The sequence below is a fragment of the Vicugna pacos genome, chromosome 22, assembly GCF_048564905.1.
Source record: "Vicugna pacos chromosome 22, VicPac4, whole genome shotgun sequence".
NCBI classification, from domain to species: Eukaryota; Metazoa; Chordata; class Mammalia; order Artiodactyla; family Camelidae; genus Vicugna; species Vicugna pacos.
Window position 1 is genome coordinate 26,408,707 of NC_133008.1, and position 18,277 is coordinate 26,426,983.

Below are 18,277 nucleotides of genomic sequence, written 5' to 3' on the forward strand. Positions count from 1 at the left end.
TGGGGAAGCTGAGCACAGCACAGGGTGCAGTGAGGGCTGGGGCTGCGCAGGGCTGCATTGCTGCTAGAGACTGGACTGTTCAGCTGGGTCTCAGGGACAGGACTCCGGAGCCAGGCTGCCACCCCTACCTATTTGGGGCCTCAGGCAAGTGGCTTCCCTCTCTGCCTTGGCCCCCTCGTCTGTTAAATGGGGGTGAGAGTGGTGATGCCCTTGTGGCCCTGGCACCCCGTGGCACCCCATGAGGCTGTGGTGTGGCCGTAACATCCTGTGGGGTCTGGTGTCCCTAGTACTACGGGGCCCTAACTCTCTGACTCCTGCATTGCCTAGGGGCACCCGGCTTCTCCCCATCCAGGCAGGTCTCTGTGAGCTGTTACTAATCGGCTTGGTTTAAAAATTACCTCAGACCACAGCCACCAGGAAGTTTGGTGGCTCATGGGTGAACCTGCTCCTCCTTGGGAGCCACTCCTGGGCCTTGTAAACTCTGGGTGCTGGAGACTGTTCTTGTGTGGAATGTGGACAACCAGGCCTCCTAAGGCTCCCCTCCCAGCCTTGTCTTTGGCTGGGGCTCACAGGAGCCAGAGAGGAGGTGTCAGGACTTGGCTCTCGGCCTTCTTCTTGAGGCTTCATGGCCTCTGGGACCTCACCTCCTCTTGGTGCCCAGATCTCATCCTCCAGACCAACTGGGTTGTTCCCGCCTCCGGACCTTCGCCCTCACTCTGCTTCCTGCCTGGAACACCAGGCCGCCGCCGCCGCCTCCTCCCCCTCCCCCTCCTCCTCCCCCTCCTCCCCTCCCCCTCCTCCCCTCCTCCCCCTCCCCCCTCGGGTCAGCCCCACCGCCAGCCCTGCTGCCTTAGTTCCTCTGCAGCGTGTGTTATGAGACACTGTCCTGCTCTTTTGTGTTTCTGATGGTCTCTCTCTCCCCCTGCTTCAACATCAGTGCCCCCAGAGCAGGGCTGCCGATTGCTTTGTCCTTTGCTCTCCCCCGTGCCCGGCCCAGGGCCTCCCATGCCGTACAGGCCCCATCAGCTCAGGGCTGGTGCCTGGCGTGCCATAAGGGATGCTGCTGTGCCCCTGAGGTGGGATTATCTGCAACTGTGCATGCTGCACCTTTCCCGGGAGCCTGGGCCTGGCAGGGCCCCCGTTCTATAAAACCTATAGACCCTGCAGCAGGCGGGGCACGGCCTTGTGTCTCCATGAGGAAACCAAGCTGGGAGCTGGTGAGGGTCAGGTGGGGGCCAGCCGGGGGGCCAGCCTGGGGCTGTCATCTTCTCTGGTGTGTGTTTTTCCCCACATCTCCCAGCAGGTCTCCAATTCCCAGTGGACACGGATTGGGGGTCCTTCAAGTTAACTCAGTTCTGACACTGCCTGCCTGGAGGCAGCATCAAATCCTGCAGCTTAAGGGCTCAGTCCCACCAGGCTGTACCCCTACCTCCTTCAGATGCCAGGGCTGTCACTTGTGCTTCTGACCGACCAGCTGTCGATCAGAGGTTCCTGTGAGCCCCTTCTTGGGTTCTATCAATTTTCTAGATGGCCCATAGAACTCAGAGAAACCTTTTACCCCCCGGATTCCCGTTTTATTATAAAAGAATGTATGTAACTCAGGAAGAGCCAGATGGAAGAGATGCATAGGGAAAGGGCTGCGGAACTTCCATGCCCTCTTTGAACTTGCCGCTCTCCCCAGCCCCTGCACCTGCTCACCAACCTAGAAGTTCTCTGAACCCCATCCTTTTGGAGTTTTATGGAGCCCTTATCAGGTAGGAATGTTGATTAAATCATTCACTTTAGTGCTTGATTCAGCCTCTAGCCCCGAAGGTCAAGGGACTGAAAGTTCCAGCCTTCTAATCACATCCTTGGTTTCCCTGACAACCAACTCCCCCATCCTCAGGTGCTTTCCAAGTTACCACACTAACATAAACTCAGGTGTGGTTGAAAGGGGCCTGTGAATATCAAGACTCCTTTATCACTCCTATCACTGGAACATTGCAAGGATTTTAGAAGCTCTGGGTCAGAAATGGAGGGAAGACCAGGTACATACTTCTTATTGTAAATCGCAGTGTCACATCTTCCCGGTGGCATCCTAGAATGGGAGGTATTCAAGGATTGTCTCAAATCTGGGGAACCAAACGGATTCAAACATGAGAGATGCCACATGTTTTGCCCCCTTTCTGGTCGACTAAAAGCTCTGGAAGTCCCTCAAGTTCAGGTCCCTTTGATTATGTGGTCCTCGGGGTCTCCCAAGGGTGTTTGAGCCCCAGGTTGGTCCTCCTGGATCGTATCGACCAGACCAGCACATTTGTCGACAGATTGGAGAAGGCAGACCCCATCTCCGCTGCCAGGGGTCACCCTGGGTCTTCTGTTCTTTGCTGGGTTGAGAGTGGATAAAGCATGGAATATGTCCACAGAGATCAGGGCAGAACCTCCCCAAACCTCATTCAAAGCACTGAGACCCCAGACAGCCTCGGAAGTTGCACGCCCTCTGTGGCCCAGGCACTATGGAATTCGATTGCTTTATCACATAACCCTTAATGCTGGGTTCTGTGTTGTCCTGTTCCATTGTGGGCATGGCTAGGTACTCCCATGTCCCTCTCTTCCTGTCCCCTCCCCAGATCATGCTGTGGTGCCCAACTTGCCCTCTCCACACCTGAGGGGCAGGGCTGGCTGAAGGCAAGTTGTCCCACCAGAACCTTGATACTTGGTGATTCTTAAGAAATGCTAAGGGGCACGTGGCCTGGTCTGCCTTTCGGGTAGGGAGGGTGAGCTGACTGTGCCTCCTTGAGCTCCTTTAAAACAGGAGGGCCAAGCTCTGAATTTATCCCTCCCCCCACCCTTTTGCTCTGGTAACCATAAGTTTGCTTTCTATGTCTGTGAGTCTGTTTGTGTTTTGTGAATTAGGAGCTGAAAATTAACAGATACTAACTACTATATATAAAGTAGATAAACAGTAGAGTCCTGCACAGGGAACTATATTCAATTTCTTGTAATGACCTGTAATGGAAAAGAATCTGAAAAAGAATGGATATATGACTGAATCACTTTGCTGTACACCAGAAACTAACACATCGTTGTAAATCAACAGTACTTCAATAAAAACAAAAACAAAAACCAGGATGGCCCAGAGACCCCATGAGAAGTCAGGCTGAGGGAGCCGTGGCCTCTGCCATGGGGCTGCTTCCTTGTGCCTGAGCACCCTAACCCCGAGAAGGTGGCGGCCTGCGCTTGTCACCTCCCTTCTGAGAGCCCCTTCTTGAAGAGCATGCTTGGGGGTTGCTCGAGGTGGGGGCTTGGCTGTTGAGCACCGTGGGGACCCACGTGGGAGTCACGGGGTTGGGGGTGTCCTCCTAGACTTGAGCACCTGATGCTTTGTAGCAGGCCACTTGATAATTCCGTTTCATTAAGCGGCAACCAGGGAGAGCAGAGACCAAAACCAATTCCCCTGTAGTCCTTCTCTTGCAACTAACTTTGCCTTTAGCAGGGGATACACGAGCACATGGTATGTTGGTGTGTGGAGAGCCGCGACAGGGCTGGGTGGTGGCCCTGCTGAAGCCCATGTGCTCAGCGGGGGCCTCAGCCGAGACCTGAGGGAGGCAGGGAGCAAGTCCTGGGTGGAGGGCAGAACCTCCTTCTAGAAGTACCGCAAGTGTGTTCACTGGCCCCACTTCAGAGTGGTCATTGCAGGCACGGGCCCACTGCCCACCCCTGCCCTTGCCTGCCTCCGTCACATTGGGGTGTGCCAGGGTTGAGTCAGACAGGCCACCCCTCCAGGAGGCGCCTTCCGCTTCCTGGTATGTTAGGTCTCTTTTCTGAGCACCTCTGGCACCTGCTGTGCCTCGCTTGTGCTGTGTCCATCTTCCCCTTCAGAGCCCGGCTCCAGGCTGGGCCTGTGTTGTCAGGAAGTGCTTTGGGATGGAGGTGGGGAGGGGAAGGCAACAGGTGTGCCCACCAGACCCTATTCCTGTCCAGCCTCCCACATATCCAGCTTGGTGGCCTTGGGGGTGCTGGGCCACCTCAAAAGCTGAAGTAGGAGCCGTATTACCTTGCCGGCAGAGCCATTCAGTTGTGCTCATAATTATGAAGCACCTACTGTGAGCTCACTGTGCCCCTCCCTGGAACACAAAACAGCATAGATTCAGATCCCTGCCCCGTAGGGTGGACCTTCTCATGGGGATCAGAGAAAATACGCAGAATCATAAGGTAAACTATATTAGAAGGTGGCGAGTGCTTGGAATATCATAAGGGAGGGGGGAAAGAGACTGAGGAGGTTTGTCATCTCACTTAGGGGTCAGGGCAGGTCTCACAGAGAAGGAGAAGGTGACACTCAAGCAGAAACCTGAGGAGGAGAGGGAAGGGGCCGTAAGGGTGTCTGTAGTCAGAGGGGAGAGCCAGTGCAAAGGCCCTGAGGCAGGAATAGGGGGCTGGGAGTATGAGAAACCAGGGGAGCCAGTGTAGCTGGAGGGGAGTGAACTGAGGTCCAAAGTTGGGGGTAGGGGGAGGAAATTTTGCAGGGCCCTGGGCACATGGCTTTTACTGGGTTGAGGTGGGAGCTGTGGAGGGTTTCAAGTAGAGGAGGCCAAGGTCTGGCTTTAAGGGGGGTCAGTTCTTGGGGGCGGTGGGGAAGCGTGGTTGGTGGAAGCTTTCTTACCTTGATGTGACCCTGGAATCTAGCACGTTTCCAAAGTGAAGAGCCCAGTAAAGACCGCAGGCGGTGAGGGTGGACCTGGCTGGCTCCTGGACCTTCCTCTTGGGCACAGAGGGTATGGTTTCTGCTGTCCACTGACCCTCTGGGGAAGAAGGCGTGGCTTTACAGCACCGTCTCCTGCACATCTTTCACTCGCATAAAGGGCTTAGCAGAAGGGAAGGCTGCCAGCACACTGGGCTCTGGGAGGCCTCAGCTGGCAGGTTCTCGTCCCATAAACACGAGCCAGGGTAGTCTGGTTCTGACAGGGCAGGAGGCCCAAAATGTAGGATGGGGTGCCAGGTGGTGTGGAGTCAGTGAAGGCTCCCTGGAAGAGGCAACAGGCAGGCTGGCCTTGGAGGAGGAGGAGGTGAGTCCTGGCAGGTTTGGAGGGGCAGGGCCTGTGTCCTGGTACTCAGCCCCTGTCTCATCCTACATTCCCCTACAGTCCTGGAAGGAGGGTGGTATCTTACGAGTGCTGAGCCCAGGGCCTTGAACCGGAAGAAAGCTGATGTTTGCTTTGGGGGGGTGGGGGACTGTTCCATTTTTGGTGACTGCTGCAGGAAGAGCAGCTGAGTATTTCCTCTTGTCCCTGTGGAGGGCTGGAGCATGACTGTCTTTGGGAACTGGGTCAGCTGATGGGAGTGGGGTGGTTGATCCTGCACCCTCCAGCCAGTGTCCTCACTGCCCTGCTCCTGAGTGGCCAGTGCCCGTATCAGACAAGATCCTCAGTGACCTGAGCCCACAGAGTCCCCCTGAGCCCTGCAGTGGAGGTTCAGAGAGGTGCAGAGCCTTCCTGTGCTTCACAAAGGCCATGTGACTTGAGAATCACTTCCTGGAGACAGATTACCTCTGAATTCCAAACCCCAGCCCCACCATTGACCTTGAGCCAGATCGCTTCACAAACTCTCTGACCTCAGTGTCCTCATCTGTGATACGGGCTTTATGGAGATGCCTGCCTGCTAAGGTGCTCACTCGTGAGGTGCAAAGGGGACCATGTGCCGGTCCTGACCAGAAGCAAGGGCTGACTATTGGCCACAGTTTGTTAAGGTCTGGTGGTGGGATGGCGAACCTCCTTGCATTCATTTCTTTATGCTGTGTTAAATCCTCTGGGTAGAGATTCTAGTCCTGCCTGGCCTTTCCCTGTCACAGACTCTTTCTGCATCCTTTGGAGGCAGCTGGTTCATCTGTGCTGTGATTTCTGTAGCCAGGTCTCCTCCTGGTGGACATCGAGGCTATTTCACTCTTAGACACAGAGCTGCAGTGCACACCTCTACGTCTCTGCTGTGGGCCAGGTTTTTAGGCTGTTGGTCAGCGAGACTTACTTCCATTTTTTCTGTCATCACTACAGAAGCCATGATCTCTGGGCCTAGAAGGTCCCCCCTCTCCAATATTTACTATGAAAATCCAAACCTATATAAGTCGAGGAATCATACAATAAACGCCTATAGACTCAGCGCCTGTGATGAATGTTTTTTAATTCCCGCTTTATCCGTATCTGTGCTTTGGATTTCTCTAGCTTAATGGTAGGACCAGAACTTTTAGTCACTTTTAAAATTACCCTTCATCTCAGTGTTAATGACAGCTTTCCGACACCCTGGGCTCAGAAGCCCTGAAGAGGCCAGAAAACATGTCTCCTGAGGGGTTCACATCTAGGTCAAGGGGGCCCCATGAGACTGAGGTGAGCTTTAGCCAGGTCAGCAGTGGCGTCCTGTTCCCCATCGTGCACGAGGGCCTTGGAGAAGGAGGACAATGAGTCCCACGGACACAAGCCAGGGGGCTCGTGAGACTGGAGGGCGCTGGCGGCTCAGAGTCCCAGTAGGGCAGCGGTTCGTGTCTCTCTTGACTGATCCACAGCGAGGGAGATGCTCCATCACCATCATCAAACGTACATCACCACGCTCCGGGTGATGTATGCTTGTATTTCTCTTGTGTTCCGTTCATGAAGAAAAAAGGGGGAAAAAAAAGAGTAAGTGCTGGTCACACCCACCTTGGTGGTGGTTTTGTTTTATTTTTTCACTTATAATGTGTCATGACATGTAGTTTTGCAGAATGCTTCAGGAGAATGTCCGTTCCCCTGAATTATGGTTTTTTGCCAGTTTTTGTACCTTGTGGAATCCCCAAGGTCTAGAAGGGGGCTCGGTCTCAGGAGGACCCCTTCAGATACTTGCCGAGAGAATGAATCTGTTGCTCCCCGCATTCCTAGAGGGCCTGGGACTGAGTCTTCATTTTCTCTGCTGGACAAAGCACATGTCCCAGGCTGTCTGCTCCCCACCCACAGTGAGACTGCTTCTCTTCCTCATTTTGAGTATCTTTCCTCCCTTTTCAGAATATGCCGAGTTTTTGCACTGCAAGTCCAAAAAGTTTACAGACTTTGATGAAGTACGACAGGAGATCGAAACGGAGACCGACAGGGTCACGGGGACCAACAAAGGCATCTCCCCAGTACCCATCAACCTGCGGGTCTACTCGCCACATGGTAGGCAGCAAGGGGCCTGCCACGTGGGGGCAGGTCCCGGGTGGTCATGGGTCAGGTCAGCCTCACTCTCGCAAAGAATATGCCCCCTCCTGTTTTCCTTCACCAGCAGGCAGCCCTCTTGATCTGTATCTTCCCATTTGTGATCAGAACAGGGTACTGAGAAATCGATCGCAGCTCGAAGGAAAACAGCATGCCAGGACTGTAGGGAGTGGTGGGGACAGGGGCAAAATGCAGCTGGTCTGTTCCTTTCAAAGAGGCAGCTGCGGCTTGGCTCCCAAGTGAATGATGGCCACACAGCGATGCCAGCCCAAGGCAGCCAAGTCCTCTTGTTCCTTAAAAGGAGCCAGAAAGCCAGAAATTTTTCTGCATAAGGTCCTGATCTGAAAACTGCATCATTTAAACAGAACAAGCAGCCTGTAACCGTGTACAATCTGGCGCAGTGGCAGGGATTGCTAACTGAGATGGCATCTGGTGAATCTTCCAGCCAGCTCTTAACGCCTCACTGTGGGTTCTCTGTGATGAGTTTTTAAATGTTTTTAATTTTTGAATAAATGATGCCTATACCTGGCTCATATTCAAAAGTTATAAAAGCAAAAACCTACCCTACCCCCGATATTACAGATATATTCTATGTTCTTTAAATGATACATGATGCATAAGTAGGCAGTTCTGTGTGGGCCACCACTTCTACTCACATCGTAGCATAAAATAAAAATCGTTGATGCCTCTTTTTTGTATAAATGCATCTCAGTGTGTTTCTTACCAGAATGTCATCTTTTTGTTTTTAATAATTGCTTGGTATTGGCTGAATCGACAAGCTGCAGTTTATTTAGCCATTGAGAGCAATTGCAATCTGCAAATGCAAACGTCCAGGTTTAAAACTGTCACTGATAATAACTGTGGAGTATAACCTCAGAAAATAACTGTGGAGTATAACCTCTGCATTACTGTGTTGTACACCTGTAACTTATGTACTATTGTACATCAGCTATACTTCAATTAAAAAAAAGAGTCACTTCATTAAAAAAAAAAAATGGGCAGAGGGGTATAGCTCAGTTGGTAGAGTGTGTGCTTAGCATATACAAAGTCCTGGGTTTGATCCCCAGTACCTCCATTAAATAAATAAATAACACCTAATTCCCCCACCAATAGAAACCTGTATCACTGAAATAGAGCGCAGGGAGGGTGTCTGTAGGATGGGATCCTACAAGGAGCTATTGGGTCAAAAGTCAGGATCCAGTTGGAGCAGCCGGAGAAGTCCTGAGGCCTGACCCCCAGTGCTTGGGGAAGGGGGCCAGGTCCCTGCAGGGCTGTGCGTGCCTCCCCTCCCCCGGCTCTGATGGCCTTTCCCTCTGGTTTCCCTCCCAGTGCTGAACCTGACCCTCATCGACCTCCCGGGCATCACCAAGGTGCCTGTGGGGGACCAGCCCCCAGACATCGAGTACCAGATCAAGGACATGATCCTGCAGTTCATCAGCCGGGAAAGCAGCCTCATCCTCGCTGTCACCCCCGCCAACATGGACCTGGCCAACTCAGATGCCCTCAAGCTGGCCAAGGAGGTCGACCCACAAGGTAGCCACCAAGCCCCACAGCAGCTTCTCCCCTATCCTCGCGCCTCAGAGCACTGCGACTTGCCCTGCTTCCTTCATTCCAAGTCACTGGCGTTCTGTTTGGCACATGGCCTCCCTGGGAAAAAGCCTGGGACCCAGCATTTCCCACGAGGGCTGGCAGTGATGAGGGGGCATTCCCCTAGGAGGCCTTTGTGTGAGAGTTGGCATTCCTCCTTGGGCACGGTGGTCCCTGCTTCACCTGTGCAGAAACCTAGTTTAGGGGGCTGGGAAAAGCTCAGCCCTCCTTGGGTACAATGTGAGTCCAAATCCCACCTCTAGAAGTTTCCCTGAGGCTTGGTCCCTCCTGCAGGAGTGGGAACAGCAATCCTAACTTGTAGAGATGCTGAGAGGACTGGAGATCTCTCCATAACTGCTCAGGGGTCAGGCAGGGAAGGGGAAAGAATGATGAGGTAATGGAGCAAGTTGGGGCAGTAGGGAGTAGTAGAGACTGTGGCATCTCTGGCTCAGGGCATTCTGGGTCAAACTTTTCCCCTGGCCATTCTTTTAGTAAATGCCAGTTAAGCACCTGCTATGTGCCAGGCTCTGTTTCCACCTTGGGGACAGAATTGACTGGGGCCCTTCTGGTATGGGAGACAGAATCCAGCAAGGAAATAAGCCATTGGGATAACTTCAGGTGGTGGACAGCACTGGAAGAAAAGAGAACCCTTTAAGGGTGGCCAGGGTGGGATGGGGGTCAGGAGCCTCTGAAGATATGAGGTTTTATACAAGACCAAAATGATGAAAAGAAGCAAAATTCAGCAAGACGAACAGTGGGTGCTAAAGAAGCGGGGTGTACTTTGACCCTGGGGTGCCCAGGACACAGCAGGGAGGCCAGTGCGTGGCTAGAGCCAGGTGACCAAGAGGAAGGACAGGGGAGGTGAACATTTTCTATAGAGTCGATACCCCTAGACCCCTTCCCCAGTTAAATCTCTCTGTTTCGAGCTGCCTCTCCCTTCCCCACCTGGCACAAACTTTGTGGGTATTCATGGTGGTGGCTCCTTTACTCTCCAGAAAGGTGATGCCAGTGCCCATGGCCATCACCCCTGTAACACCCATCTTAGCACCCACCAGGGGTCTCCCTAGGCTTCCCTCTGTATGTACGTATGTACTTACACACACACACACACACACACACACACACACACACACACACACACACACACACACACACACACACACACACACGGCTAGCACAGAGGGCCCCTCAGGCACACACACACACACACACACACACACACACACACACACACACACACGGCTAGCACAGAGGGCCCCTCAGGCACCGGTGGGGGCAGCTGATCGGCAGGGTTCCCTTGATTCTGGGCAAACTGCAGCGAGGAGGAATTCCATGGGTTCCAGAGTGGAATTTTGGCCATTCAGGTGAGAAGTTACCCTAGAAACAGTCGTCGTGGGTTTGCACGTTACATTGGGACTTTGCACGCAACCCAGAGAACACAGCATGGAGATTCTGACCTGGGGTTCAAGTTCCATGAGGTTTCTCTCTGACGCTGCAGCAGCAAGATGCTGGTGCTGATCGTACCAGTGACGGTGGTGGTCCGCGTTTCCTGGTTGAACGTTTGCCCCGTGCTAGGCTTATCCTCATGGACCACCCCCTTAGACTGTTGTGTTACTGTCTTCATTTGACCTGAGGGAAACTAGGGTCCAGGCAGGTGATGTTACGGCTTGTCCCTGATTACATGGCGTGAAAGTGGGGGGCCCAAGTGGACCCCAAGTGGCCCAGGGTCGCCAGCCCGTGCTGCTTCCTCATGGCGCCCTCTGACCTCTGCTCTTTCAGGGCTGCGGACCATCGGCGTCATCACCAAGCTCGACCTGATGGACGAAGGCACCGATGCCAGGGACGTCCTGGAGAACAAACTGCTCCCCTTGAGAAGAGGTACAGCTGGGGGGCCACGGGGTCAGGGGGCCGGTGGGGGCGGGGAGGTCATGCAAGACAGGTGGGCTGGAGGGGCAGGAGAGCTGGTGCACCTCTCTTTGGAAAACAGTTTTTGTTACTTTTATTGAAACCTCAGCAAATGCTCACAGATACACTCAGTGACATCCCTTCCCCGTTGCCCAGAAGGAGCTGTTTTTCCGTTCCATTGTCAGCCCTTCTCTTTTCTCTGCCCGAGTGAACACAGGTATCTGTCTCTCCTAATTTGTATACATTCATTTTTCAGTTGCCAGGCAAACAGCTACTCATCTTGGGAACATAAACAGGTGTCCAGAGAAAGGAAACTGAAATTGTCCACAGCCGACTTCTCCCCCTAGTTACTACCCTGCGGCTCTCCTTCCCAGAAGTTCCTGGGATTTTGACTCTTATTAACGTTCGTACTTGCTCTCTGTCAGGAACATTCTCAGTCTTGAAAGTGGAAGGGAAAGTGCGAGGAGCTCCTGGCCCAGCCTCCCTGCTTGTCACACGCAGCTAATCCTCAATCCCTGACCGCACCCACCCTGGCATACCCGCTCCTGGTGTCCTCTCCTTCCCGGGTGAATCCTAGGCAGCGTATCGTTTTGCACATAAATACTTAAGTTTCTGTGCAAACAGCTCCCCCTCCAGCCGCTCTGTCTTTATGGCCTGTTTGTGGAAGAAACCAGATCGTGTCGCACACTCAGGATCTGGCCAGTTGTAGTTCCCTGTGAGGGGACATTAGACCTAGACGGGAGCCCAGTTAGACTCAGGTTCAGGTTCAGACCTTCTGACAGGAGTAGCCTAAGGAACTTTATTTTTAAAAGATGAGACTAGCAAACACTAAGTATCTATTACATATCAGGCACTGTTCTGCGCTCTTGGCGTGGAAGAACCTGTTTAATCCCGATAATGATCCAAAGCAGTGGCTCTGTTATCCCTGTTTTATGGATGAAATGACTGAGGCACAGAGAGGCTAGATCCCTCGCGCCAGCTCACAAAGCTGATTTGGACACCATCGTCTCCAGTGCCATGCCACTTTGTGACCTGCTTTACCATTTCACTTAGCAGAATATATCCCCATGAGAGGCAAACCCTCTTCAAAATGGCTTTAAAAGTCCTGAGGGGTCCTTCATATGGGGGTGCATGGGCCAGTACTCAGTCCCCATTTGTTGGACACTTAGGTCAATCCCCGTTTGTCACGGTGGCGCAGTGTTGAGTGTCCAGTGAGGTTTTTATTTGTTCTTTAGGCCATTTCTTCTGTGACTGTTTCCCTTTGCCTGTCCTCCTGTCTGGGATCTGCTCGCAGTGTAAGCCCTTTTTGGCCCTCGGGCCTTGCCAGCATCATTTAGGTCATTTCTTTTGCTTCTGGGGTGCCTGTGACATCCCAGGTGTGGGAAAATCGTCTGACCTTGGTTTCCACCTGCCCCCCTCTCTGCAGGGATATGAGCAGCAAGGGGTAGCCCTGGATCAGGATAGAGCAAGATCAGGGGCAAAACCCAAAATTCCGTTTGGCTGCGGGGATCAGGGGCTGAAGAGCGAGCCCATGTTTGGAGGTTTAGGCAGGAAGGCTCAGTGCTGAAGAGGAAAGCAGGACCCCCCTCACCCCCATACCCTCCACAGTCACCCCAACCCTGCGCTCCCTGCACTTGTCTTTGGCCAGCATCTTAGACCGCGAGTGACCCTAGCTGGGCTCAGCGTTGCCCCCCGAGTAGGTGGCTGTGCTGGCCCTCCCAGCTTCCTTCCTCCACTCACACTTGTGCTCGTCTTCCCTCCTCTGCCCCCCTGTGTGTTTCCAAGAACAATGACTCATCCTCTCCCCGCTCCCTTGCACGCTTCATCCTGACTTAAAACCTCAGGCTTTCTCTCTGTTTCCTCCTCCACCCCATGGCTTTCCAAATCCCTCCAACTGGATCCTTTTTCTTGGCTTACAAAAGACTCAGGACCCCTGCTCCTTCAAAGGAAACAAACCAAAGCAGACACTGTCTCTACCCCTGCTGTTTCTTTCTGCTCCCTGTTACCCAGGCAGTTGTGAGTTTGGGCTTCCCACAGATCTGGGTTCTCCTGATCCTCTCCGAGACCTTGGGCAAGGGGCCCCTCCTTGGTGTGCCTCAGTTCCCTCATCTGTGAAATGGCCATGATGACAGTCACGGAGAGGACAAAAAGTCAGGTCCACATAAGACTTGACAAGAAACAGCCAGTGCCATTCCCCCTCCACCCCCCAAAATGTCAAATGACCCCCACTAAGAAAAGGGGGTTCATACGTGTGTTCATGACTTCAGGCCTTTTGCCACCTATGCCCAATCCACTTTCCAGCTTTAATTATGTGAATAACAACAGCCACATTTGTACTAAGCACCCGCCACGGGTGGGCCACTAAGGGCTAAGTTCTCTGCTTCCCACGACTCCCATCTGTACACCTGTACTGTGGGCTGCCCCGTGTTCTGGCTTTTTGAATTCCACCGCCTTCCCTCTTCCTCTTCCAATTCCCTTATGTCTAAATATTGTAGCTCTTTTCTTCAAACTGGCATTTTTATCCCAAAAACAGTTTTTCATGCTTAAAAACATTGCAGAATGGTACTGGAATCTGTCTCTCTGCCCCTCTTCCCCTAAGTCTCACGTCTAATGTCGTCACCAGTAACTTTCTTATTTCCATTCAGAAGATTGGAACACAAATACAGTAATTTGAAAAGTCACCCATGCTTTCTTCAAGTATTTCTAGTTTTATGTTTTATGTGTAAATCTATGAGTTGTTGAGAGTTCATCTTGGCGGGCACCCCGAGCTGGGTTTCTTTGCCAACAGTGACCCTTGGATAATCAAGCTTTCCTCCACTGGATTTGAGTCTTAGTTAGTGGATGTCGTTTTGGACTTTCTCTTCTGTTTCATGCATCTCTCAGGACCTACATGACCTGACAAACCCAACTTCTTCAAATATAGTAGCTTCAGAATAGTTATTAGTACCAGCAAGATTAGCCATCCCCCATTGCCCTTCTCTCTGAAATTGTTTTTTGTGTTTAAAGCTCAGTCTGTGGATTTCATCTTCTCTAAAGCTTTTCTCTCTCCAGCCCCTCATGCCAGGACAGATGTGATATCTCCTTCTTCCCAGCACTTATGTTGCTTTTCGGGACTGTTCTGCATCCTCTGTGTTGCTTTCGAGTCATGAATACGGCTTGTCACCCAGTCTGTGAGTGACTTGTAGGGCAGGATCCCTGTCTCCACTGGCACCTTGCCCGGCCTCATGGCTGGTTCGTAGTGGTGTCTGAGCATCTTGGCTGGCCTGCACTGCCCTGCCCTGACTCTCTCTCCCCACAGGCTACATCGGCGTTGTGAACCGCAGCCAGAAGGACATCGAGGGCAAGAAGGACATCCGCGCGGCACTGGCGGCCGAGAGGAAGTTTTTCCTCTCCCACCCGGCCTACCGGCACATGGCTGACCGCATGGGCACCCCACACCTGCAGAAGACTCTGAACCAGGTACAGTGAAGGTTCTGTGCAGTTGTTCAGGCTGTGCACTGCACAACAGCTGCAGTCCACAGTGGCACTGGCCTTGGTCTAGAGCAACACTTGTTTTAGCAAAATAGGTTCAGCTGACATTGGACTCAGGACCTGGTGAAGAGTGGGTGTTCAGGAAGTTGGCACCAGTACTCTTATTCCCATCACTACTACGGTTACTGTTACTTTAATTACCACTGTAATTATTTAGTCACATACCCAGAAGTTTGCATACAGTTCCTGACACTGATGACCTGGGTTACGAATGCCTCACCTGAATCAAGGTAGAGAGGCTGGTGGCACTAGATGGTAGGTAAGCAAGAGGACTTTAGGGCCTGACTTTCTTGAATCCAAAGCTTAGCCCAGCCTTTCTGAGCCTCCCTCCCCTGTCCATCAATTGGGAGTTACCACCATCCCTGCCTCTCAGGCTGGCGTCTGCTAAGTGTTCATTGCATGTGCTGCATGAAATGCAGGACGTATCCAGTGCTGGCAACTCGAGTATTTCATTGCTTTTCTCTTACTCTTTTTTCCCACAGGTAGTATATTCACAAGGTTCATAAACAAAACCAGTATTTAAAAGTCTATGGTGAAGCGCCCTGCACTTCCCTTTAGGTCACCACTGTTAATACCGCCTGAGTTTCTTTCTGTCTATAAAATCTAAAAGGACTTTTGAGAATCATATTTCTCCCTTTCTTACTATAGATGATCACATAGTTGTGGGTACCCTCCCCCTGGCTTTTTTTTTTCCCCTCAGCAATATCTCCTGGGGCTCTGTCCCTGCTGAACAGAAACCTTTCCCCATCTTTTTCATGACCGTGTGGTCGTCCTTGAACACATGGGTCCTAGTCTGTTTACCCAGGCTCTTTTGGGAGGGCCGCTTGGCTGGTTTCTCATGTTCCTAGTCAGTAAAAGGCTGCCGTTAACGACATCACTTTGCACACGTGCCAGTCCATCGATTTCTCCGGGGAATGAAGTCCCCAAATTACGTAGCTGCATGGTAGCAGGGAGCAAGGTTCTTAGAGCTGTCTCAAGTGGCCCGGGCTCGCAAGGAACTCCCCCTTGATGCTGTGTGGTAGCATCCTGGATGGGGGCAGGGCCTAAAAACGGCAACCTGAGAGTCCCTCATGCGTGCAGTGGCCATGTGGCAACGTGGGAGCTAGGCCTTGTCCTTGGGGAAGGTGTATTTCTAACTGGGGGCACCGACTCGGAACAGGTCCTCAGATAAACACACGACCAAGGGCTTGGCAGTGACGGGGCCTGGGAAGAGGGCTGGTGCGGGGCAGGGTGGCCAGAAGGCAGCTCTGGAGAACGAAGAGGGAAGTAAGGGGCCCTCCAGGAAAGGAAGCAGGGGTCTGCCTGGGCAGGGGGCGGAGAGAGAGGAAGGGAAGTAAAACTCCCCGCAGGTGTCTGGGGCCTCCTCAGAGCCGCAGGCAAGCAGCCCAGCTGGCCTCCCGGGGGCTTGGCCCCACATCCTGGTGCTTCCTGCAGCAGTGGTCCCCAGCCCCTCTGGTGCCCCATGAGCTAAGTGGGGCAGCTGTAATGGGCCGGGATGCTCTCGGGAACCGGAGTGGATCCCCACCCTTGGGGGCTTGCAGCTTCCATGGGGGGGGCCACAGGACTTTGGGGTGACCATCTGGTGCATGCCACAGAGTGTGAGTCTCCTTCACACCTCTTTCCCAGCTTGATGGATAGTTTGTAATTTCTTTGGTATTATATGACAGTTGGTCACAGGACGCTGCTCCTCACTTTTGGGGTTTTAGCTGATTTTAGGGGTTTTAGCTGATTTTATGGCTTTTGTTTTGCCATTTTCTTTTTCTCTTTTTTTATTGTAGTTAAAAAAAAAAAAGACAGTCCAAATATAGTGAATGTCCCACTTCCTCCCACCCTGTGACATGTCCCTTCCCCAGAGGCAGCCAGTGTCACCACTTCCCAGGCCTCCTAGAGACAGTCCAGACACTGGAGAGGCCAAAGTGCCCCTCCTGCCTTCCCCGCTTCCTCCTGCCTCGCTTTTCCTTCCCTTCTCCCACCTGAACAGCAATGTCTTTACCCACTGTTCTGTATCCAGCTTTTTCTCCACTGACCCATCTTGAGGCTGCCTGCCTAACCTTTTCTGCACCACTGCTTCCTTTTAAAATCTGTGAATAATTGACAAGTCCATGTGGTTCAGAAGCAGAACTGCAGAGGAGAGGGGGCGGCAGTGAGGGGTCTTCCTTCCCGCCTGCTCCGTTCTGCCCTTCTCTCATGACCCATCCCTCACTCTGTTTGAGCAAATGAAACGATGTTCTGACTTTCTCCCTGTCTTTATGGAAGGGAGCACATCATATGTATGTTTTCTGTCCTTTTTGGTGAGCTGTTTCCATCTCAGTTTGGCCTGTGCCTGTGTGCCTTCCCCGAACCAGTGTCCCATGGTGTGGACGCATCATCATCCGTGTGGCAGTCTTTCCGTGCCTGGGTCCTGCGGTGGCTTCCTAGGCTTTTATCACTGAGTGGCAATTTGCTCTTATGGGAGGCTGTTCTGGGTCAGCATTTGGGTCCCTCTGCCTGGTACTTGGAAACAGTTACCTGTGGTCCGTGGTGTGAGCAGCCCAGTTGATCTGCCCTTCCAAGGCCTCGTGAGCTGCTGGCGGCATCTCAAGGCTGTGGGCCAAGCTGTGCCCCATCTCTCTGCCCCTCGTGCAAGTGTGACTCCAGCTCTTGCGGCTGGAGACTGTGCTGGGCTTGGGGGCACATCAATGAATGGGCCCTCGGCAGGCGGAGCCGGCCTGCCCTTTCTCAGCTTCCTGCCCATGCTGACCTCTGACCTCTGGCGTCTCTCCCACAGCAACTGACCAATCACATCCGGGAGTCACTGCCGGCCCTGCGCAGCAAGCTTCAGAGCCAGTTGCTGTCCCTGGAGAAGGAGGTGGAGGAGTACAAGAACTTTCGGCCCGACGACCCCACGCGCAAGACCAAAGCCCTGCTACAGTACGTGACCGGCCTCCAGCCTGGCGCACAGGGGCCTCCACCCAGCCGCAGGCTCCCGCTGCCAGGCTGGGTGCCCATCCTCAGTCTTCCCTCCTTTTGTTCCACAAAGACTTGTCCAGAGTCTCCGGGGTGCTAGGCCCTGTCCGGAGCACTGGGGTTACCCCAGCAAACTGGGCAGGCACCCCATGTGCTCAGAAAGGGGAGAAGAGGAGGGAGGAAACAAAATAAGTAAATAAGAACATGTATCATGTGTGCTAAGTGCTGCAGTGTTGAAGTGGGGAAAGGGGCTAAGGAGTGCAAGGGTAGACATGGGGATGCCATTTAAAATATAGTGGTTGGGGGGAGGATATGGCTCAGAGGTAGAGCACATGTTTATCATGCATGAGGTCCTGGATTCAAGCCCCAGTACCTCCATTAAAAAAATAAATAAATGAATAAATAAAATAGAGTGGTCAGTGAAGGCCTCCCTGAGATAGTGAGGTAGGCAAAGACCTAAAGAGGTGAGGAAGGGGGCCATGCAGGGTCCTGGGGATGGGGCCCAGCCAGTGCAAAGGCCCTGAGGCAGGACTGTGTCCAGCTGTTAGAGGAGGCCCATGTGGCTGGAGCAGAGTGAGCAAGGTGAGATTGGGAGGAGGTAAAGGCAAGGAGGGAATAGGGTGGAGCCTGCAGGGCCTTGTGTGCCATGGGGAGGACTTTGGCTTTTGCTCTGAGTCAGGTAGGAGCCGTGGAGGTTTCTGAGCACTGGCAGGACATGGCCTGACTCAGATGCTCACGGGCACCCTCTGGCTGCTGTAGGAAGAACAGACATGGGGGAGGGAGCCATGCCGAGTTGTCGGCAACTTCTGCTTGATTTCTTAGAATCCTCACCCTGAATCTAAGAAAGTGCTCCCTGCAGCTGCCAGCTGTGAGATGGAGCAGTAGGTATGAGGTGGAGGAGTGGGTGTACCCCACGATCCTGGGTTCTTACCCAGGGCCTCTCCTGCTTCCACATTCCTGGTTTCTGCCCTGCCAGGGACCCTCAGCACTAAAGTGGGATCCAGAAGCTCCTTGGCAGTTCAGATGGTGCCATGCACAAGACCCCTCCCACGGGCACACTAGGGGGACACTGTCCTCTATGGCCATCATAGACCTGATGTCCCCCCATCCTCTCTGCC

General features: G+C 53.0%; 1 protein-coding gene, 1 long non-coding RNA gene and 1 other non-coding gene across 10 annotated transcripts in view; 2 read left to right on the top strand and 1 right to left on the bottom strand.

Moving 5' to 3' along the window:
* DNM2 (dynamin 2) overlaps nucleotides 1-18,277 on the top strand; it is an 82,689-nt gene that overhangs the window by 32,049 nt on the left and 32,363 nt on the right. For all 8 annotated transcript variants that reach the window (XM_072947705.1, XM_072947708.1, XM_072947709.1 and 5 more), the window contains exons 3-7: nucleotides 7,002-7,151; nucleotides 8,520-8,723; nucleotides 10,557-10,655; nucleotides 13,981-14,141; nucleotides 16,981-17,123. In XM_072947705.1, coding sequence (XP_072803806.1) covers nucleotides 7,002-7,151; nucleotides 8,520-8,723; nucleotides 10,557-10,655; nucleotides 13,981-14,141; nucleotides 16,981-17,123 — 757 coding nt within the window. The remainder of the gene's footprint in view (nucleotides 1-7,001; nucleotides 7,152-8,519; nucleotides 8,724-10,556; nucleotides 10,656-13,980; nucleotides 14,142-16,980; nucleotides 17,124-18,277) is intronic.
* LOC140688469 (uncharacterized) lies at nucleotides 6,131-7,005 on the bottom strand. The gene is made up of 2 exons (XR_012063194.1): nucleotides 6,844-7,005; nucleotides 6,131-6,600 (listed from the first exon to the last, which is right to left on the bottom strand). It is a non-coding gene; the product is annotated as an uncharacterized lncRNA (long non-coding RNA).
* On the top strand, nucleotides 17,465-17,537 carry TRNAD-AUC (transfer RNA aspartic acid (anticodon AUC)). Its single transcript has one exon. It is a non-coding gene; the product is annotated as a tRNA-Asp (tRNA).